General features: G+C 43.9%; 1 protein-coding gene across 1 annotated transcript in view; it reads left to right on the forward strand.

The window, feature by feature from the left end:
• Positions 1-22,677, forward strand: part of LOC109422082 (rapamycin-insensitive companion of mTOR) — a 71,199-nt gene that overhangs the window by 18,093 nt on the left and 30,429 nt on the right. The window contains exons 2-3 of the mRNA XM_019696717.3: positions 18,106-18,924; positions 19,008-19,744. Coding sequence (XP_019552262.3) covers positions 18,106-18,924; positions 19,008-19,744 — 1,556 coding nt within the window. The remainder of the gene's footprint in view (positions 1-18,105; positions 18,925-19,007; positions 19,745-22,677) is intronic.

Raw genomic sequence — 22,677 nt, forward strand, 5'->3', positions numbered from 1 at the left:
TAAAGTGGTTTGAGAGAATAGATTTTTTTCGACTATCGCGATGCGTTTGAAGTTGCCTGTGAACAGGATTCTCAGAACAGAACAGAAAGCTCATGAATGCAATTTAGTAGTTTTAGATGTATTTAATTGCAATAAAAAGATCTAGTACAATAAAAATGTATGTTTATGGTAAAATTAACAATACAATGTTGTTCTAATTTGGGATCAGATGATTCATTTCTGATATGTTAAAATCTTGAATGTCATATTTTCCTGTATCATAGTTTTAAAAAGAAGAAAAAAAGAAGCAAAAAAAAAATATAAATAAAAGAAAATATGTTAAATTGTTATTCGTTTTGTGAGATGTGATTTTTTTGCACTGAGGGGCTTGATATCATTGTGAAAGTCGCTTAAAAATTTATGACATTTTACCGCATTGTTTTTAGCAAAAGCAATAAAAAATATATAATTAAATGACGCAATATTTATAACTCGATCTATAAAGTATTGGTATATGTACTTAGCTTTTGCAAAATAAGCTTTCAAGAGTAGAGAAGAAAGCGAATGTAGTGTATAGAGGCTTATTATTATGAAAATTTTATTTAATGTGAGATGTGTCTATTTGCAAAGCCAGTATTGATTTGGGTATACTCGTATAGTCGGGATACTTTCCACCCGTTCCACCAAAACCAACCATGAACGGCTCGCGTGCTGTCTGCATGAACGAGAGCTGTCATTCGCGTCGCGTTCGGAGATGGTTGGTTGGTTGGTGATACACATACAAACACACATGCATACAGGCGGCTCTGTGTACAGCGTTGCGCGAATGAAACTGGGTTGATGAACGGTAGGAAAGAGTTTCGCCGGCATAGATGAATGTTTGTGTTGGTGTGCATGGTGGGTATGGAAAGAAGCGGGCTGAGAGTAGTTTGAAGTCTGGCGTTCAGTTTGTTAACGACTTTTGGGACGAACGAACGTCTCTGAAAATAGATTAGGTTTTTTTGGTCGGATTTTGCATTTTTTGCTTCATTCGACTTGTGTAAACCATGAGTTTACTACAGACGGTTCATTGCTCAGATGAAGCAACTCTGATCACTCCTCGATCATCTCCAATCTCAGACGCACTTCGTTAAGGAACGATAAGGAACGACGTCGTGGCTGGAGACGTCTCCAAGGACGGCCTGGGTGCCGTCTTTATACATCATTTTCCCAACGATTCCATCGAAGCCATCGCTCACGCTTCAAAGTCGCTCACACTTGCGAAAGAAAACTATGGTCAAATCAAGAAGGAAGCGTTCGCGTTGGTGTTTGCAGTTACCCGATTCCACAAGATGATATTCGGTCGCAGATTCGTTCTACAGATCGACCACAAGTCTCTTACACGTCAAATCGTTTATTCTACTCGTGAAGAGAAGGCCTTCAAGTTGCTCAGGGTTGCATCATGCTCGGCGATCGTGTTGAGATTCCTGAACTTCGATCGTGTACTGGCCTGGACGTACTTCAGCGAGGACGTTGAATCGTTTGTGTGCCAGTGTCGCTCCTATGCTGCTGCTGCAAAGTTGCCCCGCAAGACCATCCTCATGGCCGATACCAACAAACCATGGAAAATGATCAATATCGACTGCGCAGGTTAACGCCTACTCAAAATGGCCGAAATTTTTCAAGGCCCGTGGCACCACTACTACAGCGACGCTAGAGCTCCTGCAAGAACCTTTCGCAAGGTATGACAACCCACAGACTTTTGTGTCCGATAATGGTACCCAGTTCGTTAGCGACCGTTTCAAGTTTTTCTGTTGCGGAAATGGTATCCAGCATCTTACGACAGCGCCGTATCAGCCACATTCTAACGGACAAGCAGAAAGTTTCGTCGACACCCTAAGGAGAGGACTGAAGGAACTTGCTGAAGGGTGTAAGACGGTGAAATTCCATCACCTTCATACGCTCCTATTCATTTACCGGTTAATGGTTAGTTTCCACTTCGTACGTACTGTGCAAAAAGATAGGACAAGTAATGGACAAGTAATGATTCCGTTTCAAAATTACTTGTGCAGTTCGCAGATGGCAAGTAAGGAAAAAAGTGTAACACTCATAACGCTTCCCGTGCGAATCAAATGGAGCTGTCACTTTTCCTTGCGGAAAAATAGTCCGCGCTATTATTCCGTAAGGAAAAGTAACGTTTCTCCCCATACTGAATCAGTTGTCAAAATTACTTACGGAAAAAGGTGGAATTTTACTTGAGCGCTCTACTTGGCAACAAGAAACTAAGCTTAAGCTATGTTTTGTGTTGCCAAGTAGAGCGCCCAAGTAAAATTCCACCTTTTTCCGAAAGTAATTTTGACAACTGATCCAGTATGGGGAGGAACGTTACTTTTCCAAACGGAAATAGCGCGGACAATTTCTCCGCAAGGAAAAGTGACAGCTCCATTTGATTTGCACGGGAGGCGTTACGAGTGTTACACTTTTTTCCTTACTTGCCATCTGCGAACTGCACAAGTAATTTTGAAGCGGAATCATTACCTGACCATTACTTGTCCTATCTTTTTGCACAGTACACGGAGAGACGAAACTACCCAAAAGTGGGTTCTTTCCACCCAACTTCGGGGTTGCGTGCGTCAAGCCAATTTTGAGTTGATGGAATCGATGTTTTTGTTGGGTTGTTCCCGCTTGCTTCCATGTGAAAATAATACCTAATTTTAAGTTTTTTCAACTCAACCGAAATTTTGACTAGGTTGTATTCACTCAAATTTGAGTACTGTGCTAGAAACTCAGTTTTGGCTTGACGCACGGAACTGCAAAAGTTGGGGTGTTTCTCTCTTCACTCTCTGACAACAATAGAAAGAGCGCATGAGAAGGGAGATGAAAAAGAACTCAAAATTGAGTTTAAAAGTACCTAATTTTGAGTTTTTCAGTTTTTCCGTGTACGTACGAAGTGGAAACTAGCCATTAACACCAAATCGAAACGTTCCGGATGGTAAATCTTCGCCACACCTATTCCTCAAACGGTCAATGCGGACATCCCTAGATCTTTTTAAGCAGAGTTCTCCGCGTCCAATCCTGCACTCTGAAAAATTTTCACGTCCGATTTACGTGAAAAGATAGGTAGTTTTCGTCCACCATATTTTTCACGTAACCTTCACTGGAATGGCAGGTAGCTGGATTAATTTGAGCTTTGCAAATCGACATGATAAGTCAGGTAAACTTGACATTCATTCTACGTACCGATTACGTGAAATATGTGTGAGTGCCACTGGAATTTCAGGTAACTTTTACGTGGAAACAAGATTAGTTCTACGTAAAATTCACGTAATTTATGCATGATTTTTGTATGAAAATAAAGCAGCAGTACCAGCTTGCAACGCATTTGAAGAGGCAAGAGATTGTTAATCCTTACAAAATGCATACTTCATTGCATTTTTTAGGGATGTAAAAACTCTTGACTCCTCAAATACGCTACAAGCTGCTACATATATGTAACAGTTTAAGAAAATTCTTTATCAGTCTTTTATTCAGAGGTAATCAATCTGCATTCACAAACATAATAATTAAACCATCTAACGTATGTACGTTTCGTACTCTCCAAGATTCCAAACAAATCCAGAAATTTCGACTCAAAATCTTTGTAGTCCAGCTGTTCCAAATACTCGCTGAACTATAGTTTTCCGTCACCGTCAGGAGACTAACAGCCCCTAACACCTGCTTCTGAAACTTAGGAAAATAATAAAACACTGTCTATAATTAATCATCTATTGACTTAAACAATTAAATTACCGTTCAATATTTGCAGCAGCTTGCTCCGAAACGGCGTGGTTCCTGCACCAACTTACTTTCAACGCCATATTGTTTTTATTTTGCACACCTGAAATTCACGTAGCTTTCGTTTGGCGGAAACTTCCAAGTCAGAAGTTCACTAACACAAACGCATTCAAACGAGTAACGTGAAAAATTGGGTGGATTTTGCCAAACAGGGCGGTGCATACGCCGTGATTATCGGGTGATAGTAACTAACGTCAGGTAACTTTTGAGATTTTGTGAACAAGGATGAGCTACGTGATATTTCACGTAAATCGGACGTGAAAATTCTTTAGAGTGTGGTTAATGGGAAGCAGAACAACCAGTTCAAACGAAGGCACGAAGCGGTCAAAAGCGTAGGGTCCGGAGCGTATCCGGACGATGTAGTGTACGCGCAAGCGCATCGTCAAAACAAAGCCGAATGGTCCACTGCACGAATTTCTACTGGCCTGCTTACTCTCACATGAAATTTGACGTTTGAGCGGTGTTGGCACCGCTCAAACGTCAAATTTCCTGTCAGAGCAAGCAGGCCAGCATACATTCGTGCAGTGGACCATAGGCTTCAGGCAGTGAACCAAAATTCAACCATCGCGCAACAATAATGACAATGTCGCAACCTGTATTTGTTGCGACAAAACAACCCATGCGACATAAGTTTGTCCCAACTTGAAAATAATGGGATTAACATCGTACACCACGAGTTTAGAGATTTTTAAGCCTTGCATTGCGATTTTCGAACGGTAACTTCGAGTCGGTAAACACTGCAACTCTGGTGAAGCTCTATCATCAAACAGTTTCGACTTTGGGTTAGTAATAATTGATTATTCACGAGTTGAAAAGTACGCAACAAATTCAGCTTCCGTTTTGTCTGCAACAAAAAATTTCGAGATCATGTCATTATCTGTCACCAGTAGGGATAAAGACTAATCGTCGCACCTTCTTTGTTGCTTGTTTTGTGCCTCTTTTGTCTGACAATTCTCTTCACTGGCTTCAGGAGAGGTTTTAGCGAGCAAGGGATCAGTGGACTCCACCATTCATTCGAGCATATACATATGAACCAGCTACGCCACCGCTTCTCGGATGCAAGCGATAGCGAAACCTAACAACCAATTCCCTTTTACACTTCTCATCGTGTCATTTCGTGATATTGCTGCTCCTCCTCTCCTATTCTTGGCGTAACGTCCTCACTGGGACAAAGCCTGCTTCTCAGCTTAGCACTTCCACAGTTATTAACTGAGAGCTTCCTCTGCCAATGACCATTTTGCATGCGTATATCGTGTGGCAGGCACGAAGATACTCTATGCCGAAGGAAGTCAAGGAAATTTCCTTTACGAAAAGATCCTGGACCGACCGGGAATCGAACCCGTCACCCTCAGCATGGTCATGCTGAATACCCGTGCGTTTACCGCCTCGGCTATATGGGCCCTGATATTGCTGCTGGATATTCGGCAAACACAAATCGAAGTCAACAATTTCGTCTCGAGAATGCTGGAGTTTGTATAATTTGCAGAGTTTGGTCCTCCTGCCTAAACGTTGGGCCAACGTATCCTTTGGACTTCATCATTCCATTAACACCCAAATTCCCGTGACAACTAGGCCCGAGAGGACGTACAAGTCTCTACATACCTTTCTTAGGCGTCCAACTAGGTCGTCAGGACCTATCGTGGCACTAACATCGACCCCGGTCACTATCGGGTGATGGTCAAACTGCGCCCAAAACTTTCCGTCATCAATAATGTACGGTACCGGCAACCGCCACGACCTTGAGCGACTGAAAGGAACCGTATATCGCCTCTGCATACGCGCAGAATCACGAGGCAGCGTAGTCGGACGAGGGTGTGCTCAATGTGGCTCCTCAAGATGACTGTTGAAGACCAGTAAATGCAACCATCAACGACGCAACCGAGAGCACCATCGGATGCGTGGAGAGGAGTTGACGAAACGAATGGTTCGACGAGGAGTGCAGAATGATTTTGGCGGAGAAGAATGCAGCGAGGGCGGTAATGCTGCAGCAAGGAACCCGGCAGAATGTGGAACGTCATTAACAGAAGCGGAAACAGCAGATCCGCCTCTTCTGGGGAAAAAAGCGCCGCCTGGAAGAAGTGGAGTTCGAGAAATGGAACAGCTGTACCGTTCGCATGAAACACGGAAGCTCTACGAGAAGCTCAATGTATCCCTCTCGCAACGGCTTCGTGCTGCGCTGCGAGCCGAAACATCCAGGGATAAGGACACAGGCCTCTTGACGGACGGACGTGAGGTGATCGAAAGGTGGAAACAGCACTTCGACTAGCAACTGAATGGCGTGGAGAACGTAGGCACGGGAGACCACGTAGGTCGGCTCCAGAGGCTCGTTCTCTTCCATTTTGGAAATTTGTGCCAATACCGGATGACTGGAAGGAAGGGATAATCTGCTCCATTCACAAGAAAGGCGAACCATTTGAAACTTCAGAGCGATCACCATTTTGAATGTTGCCTAAAAAGTGCTATCCCAAATCATCTTCCGTCGTCTAAAACGAATAAGTTCGTGGGAAGTTATCAAGCCGGTTTCATCGACGACCGGTCGGCAACGGATCAGATCTTCACCGTACGGCAAATCCTCCAAAAATACCGTGAATACCAGGTCCCAATGCATCACCTGTTCTTCATTGACTTCAAGGTGGCATACGACAGTATCGACCACACAGAGCTATGGAAAATCATGGACGAAAACGGCTTTCCTGAGAAGCTGACTAGACTGATTAAAGCAACAATGGATGGTGTGCAAAACTGCGTAAGGGTTTCGGGTGAACTATCCAGTTCATTCGAATCTCGCCGGGGACTGCGATAAGGTGATGGACTCTTATGTCTACTCTTTATCATCGCTGTGGAAGGTGTTATGCAACAAGCCTGGCTCAACAGCCGGGGAACGATTTTCACAAAATCCGGTCAATTTGTGTGTTTTGCGGACGACATGGACATTATCGCCAGAACATTTGGAACAGTGACAGAGCTGTACACCCGCCTGAAACGCGAAGCAGTAAAGGTCGGATTGGTGATGAATGCCTAAAAACCAAAGTACATACTGGACATGGATCATGCTCGAGGAAGATCTGCAAGCACTCGGAGTTTTCGAGCGACGCGTGCTAAGGACGATTTTCGGCGGTGTGCAGGAGAACGGTGTGTGGCGAAGAAGGATAAACCATGAGCTCGCTGCACTTTACGGAGAATCCGGCATCCAGAAGGTGGCCAAAGCCGGAAGAATACGGTGGGCAGAGTATGTGGCAAGAATGCCGGACAATAACCCTGTAAAGTTGGTGTTCGCTACTGGTCCGGTGGGCACAAGAAGGCGTGGAGCGTAGAGAGCACGATGGGCGGCTCCACCTGAGGTGGAGCGTGACCTGACGAACGAGCATTGGGCATGACCGAGGATAGAGAGCAACATTTTTAGATAAGTTCACCCTATTCAAAAATTGGCTCATTAAGGACGAATTATATTTAAATGTGAATTCTTCACATAGCCATTGGACCGAAGAGCTACTACCTGGCTCGAGCCTGCCCTTATTCCTCACTATACCCACATCTGTTTGCATTCAACAAAAACGAATGCCTCAGAAGACCGTAAATATGCACTTTGGCTATGTCTATGTATGCAGATGTATCCAGCAAAGCTGCTGCACTCTAGGATGATGATGAATGACGGATGTTCACATTCCGGTAACGGACGAACGGAGGCGAGACCCAATTTTCTCACTCCTTCTGTTCCACTCATCCGCTTTTTTACTACAACATACGGAATTGTATACTACACCAGGCTCCAGAGTAGGTAGTAGCCCGTATAGTACGTCGCTCGTCGTAACCCGACGTCTCCACTAGACAGAAATGTCTTGCCATTTTGCTGGACAGATGTGTCATGACAGAAATGTTCTCTCGCTGTTTGCATGGAAAGCAGCGGTGTTGATCATTTCTGTTACGTTTTCTCTTTCTGGCAGCAAAATGGCAAGACATTTCTGTCTAGTGGAGACGTAGGGTAAAGGACTTCATGACTGCATCCCGACACCGAGAGCTGATGGTGAAAAATGCACATTGTGCGGCAGTTGCGCATCAACCACCACCACCAGTCCAACAATCTTTGGATGTACCATATGCATCTTGATAGATATAATGCAGGCAGGCAGAGCGATGCAGCTATACGTTGCACATTGTTGATTCGAACGCACGTGACACGACAAATCCGCATCTGCAGATGCATGCCTTTCACTCATTAAGGCCCGCCACAATGGATTTGCTTGCTTTCTTGCTTGCATGTGAAGAGCATCTTTGCTCGTAGTTTTCCACCGACGACGAAAGGTAAACAAAAAGTTGTAAAAACCGTATCAATGACCCTTTTTGTGGCGACACTACTACGTACGAACGAGTGATGTTCTTTTGATGGCTTCGAACGCGAATCGGTGTAGCTCTGCCTGTAGGAATAGGTATAGACGAATGGTGTGAGGATTCTCAAAGTTAAGAAAAATGCTGTAGCAATTTTCCGAAAATAGTCACATCGACGGCGGTGGCACTCGAACAGCATTGTTGTTGGCGGCGAAAACGATAGCCGAATTAACGATGGATGAATAGACAAATGGACGTTACATTCATGGCGCTAGAAAAAAATTAAACAGCAAAAATGATGTCGGATATGCTAGGTCATCCAAACTGCCATTGAGTTTATACCATGAAATCTACACGGAGGTAACATATACCTTTTACATCCAACAAAGATATGATATGTAATCTATTGTGTCCCTGTTGGCATTATCTGTCTTTACTGTGTCTGTTTATCTATGAAAGCCGTTGTATCGTCAAATTAAGCCATCAAAACAGCGAGAAACAGATGATCTTTGCTAATTTCGACCTCGATTACCTCGATGTGCTTTTGTTTTGGCTTGGGCATGGGCAGCGCGCGTGTGTGTACTGTAAGAATCTGTTTATTTTCGTTCAGTTTTCATCCGGTTAAACATGCACCGACAAACTGGTTCTGAAGTTTTTTTTTGTGGAAAACAAAAGACAAATAAAAACTAAAAGCGTTGTTTTGTAGCCATGCTCTACAAATTCCATTGTTTTTAAATTCAAGTTGTATTTGTGCAATTTTCATGACTTCACTTAAGATCCAAGTACTCAGGGTCAGATACTTGTCCAAAAAGAAACCAATGCTCAAACATCTTGTTTGACTCGATCGAATTTTCATTAGTGTCAAACAGCTGTTGTTTCTTGAGTTCTTTTCTTGGCAAAATTTAATATTTGACACTGTGTACTTCAGGCTTTAGTGTGTTTGATGTTTTGATTCGAAAGCTTTGATTGCTTGAATCTCGAGTTCTATTTCAGTTTTGTTTGGACACACGTCTTCAAATAAACGTCATCGTCGCCGTCAAGTTTGCCGCTGTTGGTCGGATGATGATATGATCCGGTCATCGGCGTTGCTCTTTCAAGCAACATGTTTTCGATTAGTAGGCGAAGTGAAGATGAGATGTGGAAAATTTCTTTGTTGAAATTCTTTGAATGTTTGTCTCGATTATCTGCGGGATGTCTCTGTATGTCTGGTGGGTGAAAAAGGAGATAATAATACGATTTGAAGATGCTTAGAGTTGAAATTCGTTGATTGAGAGGCTGTTAAGAACAGATCACGGAACGTACCAGGAATTGAATTCAAACTCAGATATCCTGGAAAGGACGTACTGAGTAATTGTTTTCGAATATTCTAGAAGACATTTTGCATGAAATTCACTAGAATTCCATATGATTTTGTTGTGATTCATTTAAATTGTGTTTGATTTTTCTTGTAGAATATCAAATTAAGGGTGGCTTAAACTTGTTCGATGAAGTTCGATGAAGCCCATTCTCATTTTATTCGACATGACGCCACGATGCTCTGGTCAAATTTTCTGCTAAATCCGTTAACATTTGGCCAGTGCTAAACTTGTTTGAAGTTTGTATGGGAGTTTATATCAGAAACATCGCAATTTGCATCTTTCTCGTTTCTAACAACTTCCATCTCAGTGACTCCTTTCAGGTGTCTTTCTGAGATTCCTTCTTAGACTTTCTCATGAAGCTCCTGGAATCCTTCCGGATTTTCATCCGAGCTTCTCCTAATAGCTTCTGAAGGAAACCAGAAGGAACTTTCTGGAGTATTCTCTCAAGGGAATCTTGTAGGAATTTCAAACTCCTGAAGGATTTCCATTAGAAACATCTGAAAGTATTCCAGGATGAACTTCCAGAGGAATTCCAGAAGAATCTGCAACAATTTCGAACGAAACTCATGGAGAAAACCAGAAAAGAGTTCCTATTTGAATCCTGGAAAGAGTTTCCGAAGAAATCCGAGAAGCAGTTGCTGAAAGAATTTCAGAAGAACCCCCCGGAATAAGTTCCAAGAAAAATTCCAGAAAGCTTTCATAACGGAATTCTGGAAGAAGTTGTGGCTTCGTGGTCGTGCGGCTAGTGTCACCAAGCATTTAGTCGCATCGTGCTAAGAAGCGCGGGTTCGGTTCCCGCCGCAGCTGTCAGGAAAAGTTTTCGGCTGTGCCACTAGGAGTTGCTTGCTAGTCCGTTGTCTAGTGCGTGCTTCTTTCAAAGAGCGAACAGCTCACTGGAAGTACTAAACGTCGCAGAGATGGTATTTCACCGTAGCGATTCACTGTGGCGTCAGTTTATCGACCACACTGGGGATTGGAACATTTTTCACCACACCAAAAGGCCAGTTTCTCTTGTTTTGGGTGGTGGGTAGATCACGCGCTAGTGTGTGCTCTTGCTCGTTCGCCTCGGATCGAGTGTGGCTCACTCTTTCGCGCGCATCGCTCTCACGCGCTCTCCCGTGTTTTCACCCAGCAGTCACCGAATCATCACCATGGTGTCACCGGGGCGAGAACTCTCCGGTGTTTCACCGCAGCGCGCACTCTGGCGCAAAAACCTCACTGGAGCGCGCGCCCGGGCGATTTTGTACACTTTCACTGGAGAGAATTTCAAAGCGCTCTCACCGCACTGTTGTGTGGCCTAGTGCTCAGGGAGCAAAGAGATTTATTTCTACCCACCAAGCTTGCGCGCATCCGAATCGCAGTGGTGGATCCACATACAGTAGACGTTCGATAAGTGCAACATGTTTACGTTTTACTTACCGAATGAAATTCGATAACTGCAACAACTGACAGACGTCACATAACTGTCAGTTGTTGCAGAATGCAACCAATGTGCATACGAAAAACATCGCATTGCAACAAAAGTGCATGCGTAAAACATCGCATCGCTGTTGACATTTTATTTTGAAGGATAGCGGTGCGATAACTGCAAAATTGTTGCACTTATCGGACTTGCAGTTAAAAAGCATTGCAGTTAAACCGTTTGCACCGAGCGAACGTCTACTGTATAAGAGACGGGCTCCTGTTGAGATGCACAGCGTGAGTGGTGTATTTTCTATTTCTCTTTTCCACACTGCGGATATGGACATCTTTGTGAACGTGTCCGTGTTTTTTTTTTAAATATCCACGAAGGAGTTCCTGGAGAAATTCCAGAAGCAATTCCTGTCAGAAGACCAGCAAAAAAATCCTGGAGAAATCCCTGTTGGAGCTTCCGAAGTAATCCCGGAAGGAGTTCCCGAAAGAATCCTGAAAGTAGTTCCTGGAGAATCCCGCAAGTGATTCTTGGAAGAGTCCCGGAAGAAGTTCCCGTAGGAATCCAGGAAGGAGCTCCAGGAAGAGAACCCGAAGAAATTTTTGGAGGCATATTGAGTTCTTCCTTCGGAAGGGAAGTAAAGCGTGGGTCCCGAGATGAACTAGCCTAGGGCTAAAAATCTCGTTAATACAGATAAAAAAAACATAAACAGTTTCTGAAGAATTCTGAAAAGGAACTCCGGGAGGAATCTTGCATATAACTCCTCGAAGAGGTCCCTAATAGAATTTTGGAAGGAGTTTCTGAAGGAATCTTGGAACGAAACAATCCCCGAGAGAGCTCCTGGAGAAATCCCTGAATAAATCCGGGGTAAAATTGCAGGAATTTCCAGTAATACCTTCTGGAAGTAAAAAAAAACTTCTGAAGACATTCCAAAATTAACTTTTAGGAGAATCTAGGATGGAATTCCTGGAGGATGAGGAATCTAGGAATTCTTGAAGTAATCTCAGAAGCTATTCCATAAGAATCCTCAGAAAAAATCTCTGGACAAATCTCAGAGGAATCCTGACAAGAGTCCATGAATGAATCACAGATGGAATAAAGAGATTCTCTCTTCTCATCTCAGAAGAAACTTCTGGAAGAACCCCAGAGAATCATCAAGAACTCCCTGTCCCACATAATACTCCTGGAGGAGTCCTGCAACAAATTGGAGGAGAAAGCGCGAGGGATTTCTTGGACGAGTTCCGGATTGAGTTCCTGTGGAATGCCAGAAGGACCTCCTGGAGGGGTGCTCTCTAGCCCGGATATTTCGCCGGCCGTCTTATTCCTTAGCCGAAAAACAAGCTGCCCTACCAAAAACGACTGAAACGGATGGCCCGATACTTGAAGAGTACGAAAAACTACAGACTGCGAGTAAACAACAATGCGAAGTTCAGGTTGGATTCTCGGACGCTGACTGGGCCGAAAGCAGAAAAGATCGGATGTCCAATACTGGATTTGTTATGAAGTTCAATGGTGGAACCATCAGCTGGGCATGCAGGATGCAGACCTGTGTTTCTCTTTCAACTGCTGGGGCGGAGTTCATTGCCCTTTCGGAAGCCACACAACACAGGAGCTGATCTGACTGAAGCGTCTTCTGAAGGATTTCCACGAGGACCAGAAGAACCCCCGGCGGAAGCAGTTAACACAGCAGCTCATTTGCAGAACGTTCTTCTGTCAAGGTCCGTTCAGAAAACGCCACTGGTACGGAAAGGTTCCTGATTTGAAGCACTTGCAGATATTTCTAAGTTCTGCATATGTTCACGTTCCGGACCAAAAACGAACCAGGTTGGAGCCGATAGCACAGACAAACAGACGTATCACTTGGAAGAAAGTGCGATCAAAATCATCGTCACAAAAGCATAATCGCCCAATGATAATTATGCTGCGTTTCGCAAACCCACTGTAGATGGCGGTAGTGACGGTTTGCGAACTACAGAATATTTGAATAGTCTGTTAAAAAGGGAAACGATGGAAGTGGTTAGAGTGAGACGTCTGTTTGTCTGTGCCGATAGCTTTCAAGATGGTATTCATTGGATACTCGGACGATCACAAGGCGTAAAAGTTCATTCAACTTGATACCGACAAAGCTGCGATCAGCAAAGACGCTCAAAAGAGGCAACCAATCCTGAAGTTGTCGAGTTTGAATGCAACCTTAAATCACCGGATGAAACTCCAGATGAAATACCAACCCAAGACGAAATTAAGGAAGATTTGTCAGAAGACTTGTTTAGGAGGAGGAGCAGTCCTAGTCAGGCGATAGCAGCATCGAGTTTCTCAGCAGCACCGAAGAAATTCTTGATTCACCAGTACCCCGTCGATCGGAAAGAAGTACCAAGGGTAAAACACTCGCACGATACTCATGAGTCGCTGAACATCGTTCAAAATCAGCAATGCGAGCCGGGAACATATCAAGAGGCTGTAACTGGTCCTGAGAGCGAGCTGTGGACAGCATCAATCGAAGACGAGCTCAAATCTCAAAAGGAGAACCACACTTGGGATTTAGTATGTCGGAAGAAAAGCAATAGGATGTAAGTGGATATTTAAAAGGAAACTGCTGGACGAATAAGGCAACGTGGTGTGGTATAAAGCAAGACTTGTAGTTCAAGGATTCACACAAAAAATATAATTGACTACGATGAAGTTTTTGCACCGGTTATCAAACCTGTTTCCTTCAAGATACTTGCTACAGTTGCTGCCCAAAGGAAGCTGTTATTGGAATACGCTGATGTAAAGACAGCCTTCTTAAACGGAGAACTTCAAGAAACTGTCTACTACATGAAACAACCTGCAGAAATAGCCTCATCAACCGACAAGAACGCAGTTTGCCATGGTTTGTAGCAACATTTCGCTGTAACGTCACTGGCCAACCTTCCCCATTTCCTTGGAGTTGAAGTGAAACGAACCGATGGATGACCGTATTTCGTTGAATCAATCCGGATACATCAAGAAGCTGCTGTGTCGTTTCGGAATGGAGCAAGCGAAGCCACCCAAGCTTCCGTTGTATCCCGGATATTTGCAAACCAAGGAGACGAGTGAGATGCTACCAAACAACACGCAGTATGCCAGTCTAGTTGGTCGGTTTGCTTTACGTTTCGAATAGAGGAGGCAGGAGATTCGGAATATAGTTGAAGGCGAAGCGTACTTCGGTTTCCTGAAACTTAGAGGTATTCGCCACACAGTGATCAAGAAGAAACTGCAGGATGCAAGTTCTTGCATCGTGTCAACTGCGTTCTGAGAAGCGTTCTGTCAGCTGGCAACAAGCTGAAGGAGATCAACACGTTTGCTGCGCCCCTGTTAACCTACAGCTTCGGGGTGGTGAAGTGGACCAAGACTGACCTCGAGGCGTTAGAACGAGCAGTAGCGTTCACCAAGCACCGCATGCGCCATCCAAAGTCGTCCATCGAGAGAGTCACCCTACCACGCGCAGTAGGCGGAAGAGGCGAGACTAATATCCAGGCACTGTGTCTCCCAGATCCCGCAGTTTCATATTTCGTAGAAAGCTAGAACCGTCATGAAATGTACCACACTGTATGTGAAGCTGATCATAATTACAGCGCCCTGCATCTGGCGCAGCAGGATTACCAGCTGAACTGCGACATCAAGACCGTTGACGAGATGATCGTAACGTGGTAGCAGAAGGAGTTGTATGGGACGTATCCCCATAATCTGGAGCCCGAGCTAATCGATAAGGCGACGTCGAACGCGTAGCTGGAGCGGGGTGACCTCTTCTCGGAAACAGAAGGTTTCATGGTAGCCATTCAGGACCGCGTAATTGCGACGAAGAACTATCGGCGGTACATATTCCACGACGTGTCTGTGCACATTTTGAAGACGTAGAGAATCGCTGTAGAAAATGCTATGTTGCAGGTTGTTCAGTGTTAGCTGGATCAGCCTAGCTCGATCGTCACAACGAAGTAGTCAAGATTGTTCACGAACAGTTTGCTTTAAAGCACAGCTTGGCTGACAGAATTGTACCCTACTACAAGTACCAGCCGGACCTGGTTCTGGAAAATAGTTGCAAAAATCTGTACTGGGATCGCGAGATCATTACGGACGTCCTCATTTGTGCCAACAGGCCCGACATTGAGGTTTAAGACAAAAGGATGAAGCGTGTAACTCTCGTCGACATCGCTGTACCGTTAGACCATAATGTCCAATCAACGTTCTCCGGTAAGATAACCAAGTACCACGACCTAGCGGAGGAGTTGAAGCATATGTGGCCCTTGGAGGACGTCCGTTAAGCTCTGGTTGTCCTCTCGGCAAGCGGAGTTGTTCCTAAATCTCTCCTAAGATCCCTAGACGCGCTGGAATTGAAGAAGGACCTGAACAGCATTATAGTTAGGCGATTTCTGAATCATCACAACTGACAGTACATCCGAAGCAGACTTATTAGGATATAAGCAAAACTGGCTAATGAGATCCATAGTGCCTAATCCTCTTTAGCATTCCGATTGCCCGGGGTAGGTGGAAGTTTCCAGCAACGTTTGCTGAGAAGTGCCAAAACTAGTTACGGTCATTTGGCCGACGCCGTTTGGCCGAAAAGTAAATGGTGAACTTGAATGATCACATCACTATTTCCTATATCAGTATAACTCGTAAGAACAGCTTATGATTAAAAAAGGAAAAAACGCTAACAAAACATTCACAGTATCACCGCTAACGAATTCCCTAATGACGCACAACGCAATTTCTGGAGTAATTTTTGAAAGAATTCCTGGAGGAAACCCGGAAGCAATTCCTGAAGGACTTTTTGGAGAATATCCTTGAGGAATTCCTGGATAAATTACTGTAGGAATTCCTGGCGGATTCCCTGAAGCAATTTCTAGAGGAATCTCTGGATGAATTCCTGAAGAGATTCGTGGAGGAATGTCTGAAGAAATTACTGGATGAATGTTTGAAGCATTCCTGAAGGAGAAATTCTTGGATGAATTTGTGGAGTAATCCCTGGAAAAAATCCTGCAAGAATTCCTGAAGACATCCCTGGAGGATTTCTTGGGCAAACTCCTGGAGAAATTGCTATAGAAATTTCTGAAGGAATTCCATGAGGAACTCTTGGAGGAGTTCCTGTAAGCATTCCTGGATGAAATCCTGGAAAAAATGATGAAAAAATTTTGAAGAAATTAGTGGAGGAATACCAGGAGGAGTCCCTGAGAGTATTCCTGGATGAAATCTTGCGAGAATGCCTGGATGAATTTCTGAACGAATGCCTGGAGGTATTCTAGTTGGAATTGCTGGAGGAATATCTGAAGCAATTTTTGGAGGAATCTATGGAGAAACTTCTGGAGAAATGCTTAAATGAATTCAGGGAGGAATTCTTAGGGAAATTCCTGTAAGAATCGCTGAAGGAAGCCCCGAAGGAATCCCCGGAGGAATGCCTGACAGAATCCCTGGATAAATTTCTGGACAAATTCCTAGCGGAATCCCTGGAGGAATCTTAGTAGAAATCTCTGGAAAAATCCCTAGGAAAATTATTGGGGAAATTTCTGTGAGAATTCCTGGGAAAATTTCTAGAGGAATCCATAGATAAATATCTGTAGGAACCTCTGGAGAAATGCCTGGAGGAATCTCAGGGGAAATACCTGGAGGAAGCCCTGAAGCAATTCTTGAAGGAATCCATGAAGAAATTTAGGGAGCCATGCCTGTAAGAATTCCTGGGGAATCTTTAGAGGCATTCCTGGAGGAATTTCTAGTTCTTGGAAAATTTCTGGAGGAATCCCTGCAGGAATATCAGGAGAAATCCCTGAAGTAATCCTTAGAGCAATCCCTGAAGGAATCTTATTAGGAGTTCTTGAAGGAATCTCAGGATTTTCTGAAAAAATCCTAGGAAGAAGTACCAAGAGAAAACCCTTTAAAAACAATCTGAATGAATCCATATCAGCAATAATTTCTGGACGAGTTATTGAAGTGATTGTTGGATTGGCTCCTAAAGAATTTTTTGTACAGCATTTTGAAGGAATTCCTGAATATACTTTTGAATAATCTCTGGTAAATTTTCTAAAAGTATTCCTGGAAGCAATTATTCAAACATTATTTCGACTAATTCCAGATGTAGTTATTGGAACAATCTTGAAAAAATCTCTGAAGAAATACTTACTGATAAGCACTGAAAATTCCCATTGAAACAACACCCAAATTTAGCTTTAAATGTTACAAATAAGACATCTGGGAAAACCTTTTACATCCAATCATCAAATGGGTCTGGTACGTTTGGCATAAGGCCGTTTTGCATAAAGCCATCTGGCATAAGGATGTTTGGCATAAATGACACTTGCCATGAAGGACATTTGGCATAAAAGACGTTTGGCATAATGGGCATTTGACGTAAAGGACGTTTGGCATAACATGATTTCAATGAAAAATGAACTACATACTTAACGTCAAAAAAGAGAAAAATATTCTAAAAAAGGATAATACATTAGGCCGGAACAAATCTCATTTTCTTCTTTTGTCACTTTGCTCGTTGACTCGTCAAGGGGGGGGGATAATAAAAAATAAATGTATTTGATGAAAAATTACCCAAACAATTAGGCAAAATCGTAAAACTCTTCGGATTTGTTAAGAAATTTTCTCGACAACTCTAATTTCAGTTCGAAATTTTTAAATTTATGAATAATTTATTTGTGTCCCCCCTCAAAATGTCGAATTCCGACCAAAATTTTCCGAGGGGGGGGGTGACATTAGAGAAAATCGAAATTTGTGTCAGCCTTATAATGCATTATATTTTCTGGGTATAATATGCAGACAAGGATGATTTGCTGGAAAGAATTATTACCGGAATCTAAATTGATTGTATCGATAAAGAACAGTCTATATACAAAACAAGGAACATTCCCCTTCCGGAAAAAATCAAATTCATGGAAGCAAAAGGTAATTTTGAAATTGGAAATCCAATATAGGTAATGCACCACTAACAAGTTTGCCTTGTTTACATTGAAAGCTGTTCTTTAATTTTTCTCCAAAGGGAAAATATATGTCACATATTCTTTGTGCCAATCATCCTTTATGCCAATCATCCTTTATGCCAAACGTCCCTTTTGCCAAATGTCATTTATGCCAAACGTCCTTTATTGCAAATGTCCTTTATGCCAAATGTCCTTATACCAAACGGCCTTATGCCAAACGTACCAGACCCCATCAAACCCCACTAATCCACACTTTCCCATCCTCTTCTCTTTCTAGGTCGCCCGGCTCCGGAGGATTGCTACCGGCTGGATCTGGGCAAATCGGTTCGCGAGAACGCCCAGGACATTTACGTGGGCCTCAGCGCTCGCGCCACAAATGAAAACAAACGGCTCAGCCTGTTGAACGGGCTGGTCAAACTGATCGAACGATGGAAGAAGGAAAATGCCCTCGGCAGCTGTCCGGTGCTGCTCGTCGGAAGTCCCCAGCGGCGCATCCTGCAGTCACGGGACGAAGCCCTTGGGTTTGTCATGGCCGAGTGGCTGTACTGTATCAGTGCATCGCTGGTGCACCACTTTACGCAGATCCGCGCGGGGGCGCTACGGGCCACGCGGCACCTGTTGATGGCCGCGAGTGACGTCCGGGTGCTGAACGAACTTCAGTTGGGTCACCTGATCTGCCGCAGTTTGGACGTGCTGTTGAAGAACGAAGAGGAACGGGTGCAGGCGCTGAAGCTGGTCCGGAAGCAGCTGATGGTTGCTCCGGAACTGGTGTGCCCTGCCGTGGTGAGGTGTTTGGTATCGCTGGGAGAAAGTGGAGCCGAGGATCGCTCGGTTCGGGTCGATAGGGAAGATCGCATGCTGAGGGCCTGCCTGGCGACGTTGTGCGAGTTTGGGGTGTTGAATCCGAGGCTTCTGATAGTGTGCGGTGGGGTCAGTGTGATCACCCGAAATGTGCTGGAGTGTCACAGCCCGCGGATAGCGGAAAGTCTCTGCGGAGTGTTGCTGCATCTGCTGGAATGGCCAAAAACTCGGCAAATCGCCGGAGTCCGGTTGGACTGTTTGGGGGCGCCGTATTGTGATTTCTCGTATCGATTAGGTAAATTTCTTTGAACATTACGTAATCTTCCTCTGAATAAACGACTAAATATACTAATAACTCTTCCACATCCATCCCACTAGGTATTATGGATAAGAACAAAGATGCCCGCGACTTGCGGTTTACATGCAGCAGGCTGGCCCTGCTATCCGTGCTGCGGAGCTGGGCCGGAACCATCGAGTTCTGCAACCCGTCGAAGCCATCCGGGCTGAAAGCAATCATCGATATACTCTACCTGAACCAGCTGGAGGTGCGCAAAGCCGTGCTAGATCTGCTGTACGAACTACTCGGTCTGCCGCAGCCCGTCTGGTCCGACGAGTACTCGGTGGCCCTGTCGGTGGTCGATCCGGCCGAGTATCAGGACTCGTGGCGTCTGAACGAGGGCTTTGTGGCTGCCGAAGGAATGGCCGTGCTTCCGTCGCTGGCCAGCCGTGTGCCAAACGTTTCCGACATACACCTCGCATTGTTGCTCTATTGCTTCATCGAAAACGGTCTGCTGAATGCCCTGGTCGAGGTGATCATCTCGAGCGATACGTTCATCTCGGTCCGGGCCACCATACTCCTCGGGAAAATCCTACACCAAATGCATCTGCTACTGCCGGCGGAAATCTGCAGCTCCACACCTTCCTCGACGTTGCCATCGCTCATCTCGAAGGCAACCGAGGGTAACCACCAGGCCAAGGCGGCCATCGCATCCCTTCAGCAGTTCCAGCAAATGCTGCAAAACCGACCGGCTTCCTGCTCGCTGTTCCTCGACTGTATAATTCAGAGCGGAGAGCTGATCAACTCCAGGATTTTCAAACGGGAACTGAGCTCGCTGGTAAGTGTTCTGTCGGTAATTACTAAACTTACACTGCTCGACAAAATTTTACAAAATTTAGTGTTATGGGATGAGAAAAAAAAAGAACAGGGGTTTGGGACCCTAGAAGTGTCATAGGGAAAGAATTTTTGAAAAAAAAATTGGACCGGGCCTTCACAGTTTATGACCGAAGTTTGTATGGAGAACTTGGGGTGTTCAATTGATATGCACATTAGAACGTGCATACATTTAGGCGTTTTCGGTGTTTTCATTCGTTTCGTTATTTTCGAACCAACAGGCAACTGTTGCAGAAATCTCGAGAGAAAAAAAGCACTTGGAGGACTCCCCAGGTGGAAAAATCTCTAGAAAAAGCTTCAGAAGAAATCCGCAAGTGACTACCCTGGGGGAATCCTCAAAACAAACTTTTGAAGAAATTTGAAGGACTTTCTGTAGATCTCCTGGAAGATTCACTAGATGGAACACCTGAGGAGAAACCCTCTGAACAAACTGCTGGAAAATTCCCGGAAGGAATTTTCTAGAAGAATTCTCAGAAAGATCTTCTACCGGAGGGAACTCCAGGAGGAAACTCGAGAAGAAACACCCGGAGGAACCTCAGAGGGAACTCCTCGAAAAATAGAGGGATTTTTGCATTGAAATCATTAGAGAAAACTTCTGAAAGATTACTCCTGGAGGAATCCGCAGAGAATACTCCTGGATAAATTCCGTGCAGACATTTCCATTGAAATCTTTAGAGGGAACTCCTGGGCAAATGTCCGAAGGGATCACCTAGAGAAATCTTCATAGGGAAATCCTAGAGAAAACCTCAGGAGAAACTCCTGGTGGTATCTCCAGAGGAAAATCCTAGAGAAATCCCAAGAAGGATCTCCTGGAGGAAACCTTAGAGGGAGTTCCTGGAAAAAAAAACCTATAGGAACTTCCATTGACATTTCTAAAGGAAATTCTAGATAGAATAATTCTGGAGAAATGTACAATGGGAACTCCTCGAGGAATTCCCTATAAAAATGTCTATTGACATCTTCAGAGGAAACTTCTGGAGGACTCCCCAGTGGGAACTCCTGGAAAAATCGCCAGAAGCAACACCTGGAGATTCTCCCTGAAGGCACTTTCATTGAAACCTCAAGGAAAAAGTTCTAATGAAAATCTCCAGATGGAAGTGGACCTTGAAGAACCCCCAAAGGGATTTCCTGAACAAATTTTATGAAGAAACTGTCAACGAAATTACCAGAATGAACTTCTGAAAAAAAAATCCTGGAAAACTCTTGAAAAAAATCTCCGGAAGGAACATCCATTGAAATCTTCAGAAGGAATTCCCGGAGTAATTCTCAAGAAACCTCAAGAAGAGAGAGGTAACAAGTGGAGAAATCCCCAGAAGGAATTTCTGGAGGATTCCCCAGAAGGAAGTCCTGGAGAAATCCCCATAATGTTTCCATCTTTAAACGCGAGCTGTTCTTTTGAGTGATGTTTTTTTTATCTTTAGCATTATTCCTCTGGTCCTGCTCCGTTTGAAATCTAGTCAAATCACATTTTCAGCCTAAGCTTATTTCAGTCTTCTAATGCAGTCAGCCTTTTGTAATTTCAGCCTTTATGTTTCAGCCTTTTGTACGTTACCCGGTGATAACTATTGGGTGGGTTTTTGGACAGACCCGAATTGTGAGTTTCGGGGGAAGAAATTCCGCTGGGGGTCTGGGCGAAAATCCAGTGGAATTGTGGAAATTATTGTAGAATCCTGGTGAGATTGCGCTTCGGACTTCGTGGTTAGCTAAATTTTACTAAATCAAGAATAAGTAGCGTGATTCAATTTAACATGTGTGTTCGCGCGCTATGAGCAATGTGCCTTACTGAATTTCCTTAAAAACTTTTTCTAAGGTTCCTCCAGAAATTCCTTGAATTTCCTCCAGAAGTTGCTTTAGAGATTCTCTCGGGAATTACTTCAGGATTTCCTTCTATATGATTCCTATGAGAATCTTTTCTCAGATTTTTCCAGTTTATCCAAAATTTCTTCAGAGGTCACCTCTGGAATTCTTCCAGGAGTTTCTTCAGGAATTCCTACAGGAACTCCTTTAGGTATTCCTAGGGACATTCTTCTGGGTTTGTTCAGAAATCCTTCAGAAGTTCTCTCTGTGATTCTTCCAGGAGATAAAAGAATCTTCTTTGCATCATGAAGGGGTTCCTTCTAAGATTCCTTTAAGTTGAGAGTTGTTCCTGGAATTCCTCCAGGAATTTCTTATAGGATTTCTTCAGAGATTTCTTCTACAATTTCGATAAGAATTTCTTCAGTGGTTCCTGGAATCCTCCAGGAAGTATTTCCGAGTTTCCTCCAGGAATAACTTCCGTTATCCTCCAGAAGTTCTTCTGAGATTCCTCTAGAAGCTCTTTAAAGTCCCGAATTTTCAAGAGCACAAATCTGAAGATTTGCAAGGGAAAGTTTATCGATTGGTCACCACCAGCGGGTAACCAATCGTTTATTTTTTCAGCGCAAACCATTATTTGATTCGTCAAATTTGTGCTCTTGAAAATTTTGGGTGTGGTTTCGTCATATCATCACCTTAAAGGATTACATTAGGAGCTTTTTTTCTGAGTTTTTTCATCGAGTTCCTTCCAGGATTCTACCATTTGAGGATTCTATCTTCTGAGATTTGTCCAGGATCTCTTTCTGGATTTTCTTTGAGGATTCCTCCCGAAGTTTCTTGTAGGATTCCTCCAGGATGTTTTTTTTTCTGAGATTGACCAAAAGTTCCATCTGGAATTCCTTAATTAGTTTCTTCTGTCATTCCTCTAGGAATTCCCTCTGGGACTTCACAAGGAGTTTCTTCTAGGATTCCTCTTTTTGAGGATTCTTTCTTCGGAGATAACTTGAGTGAGAAGTTTTTTTCTGGAATACCTCCAGAAGTTCCTTCTTGAACTTCTTCAAGAGTTTTTTTTTATTCTGGAGG

This window comes from Aedes albopictus, chromosome 1 (genome assembly GCF_035046485.1).
Source record: "Aedes albopictus strain Foshan chromosome 1, AalbF5, whole genome shotgun sequence".
Taxonomy (NCBI): domain Eukaryota; kingdom Metazoa; phylum Arthropoda; class Insecta; order Diptera; family Culicidae; genus Aedes; species Aedes albopictus.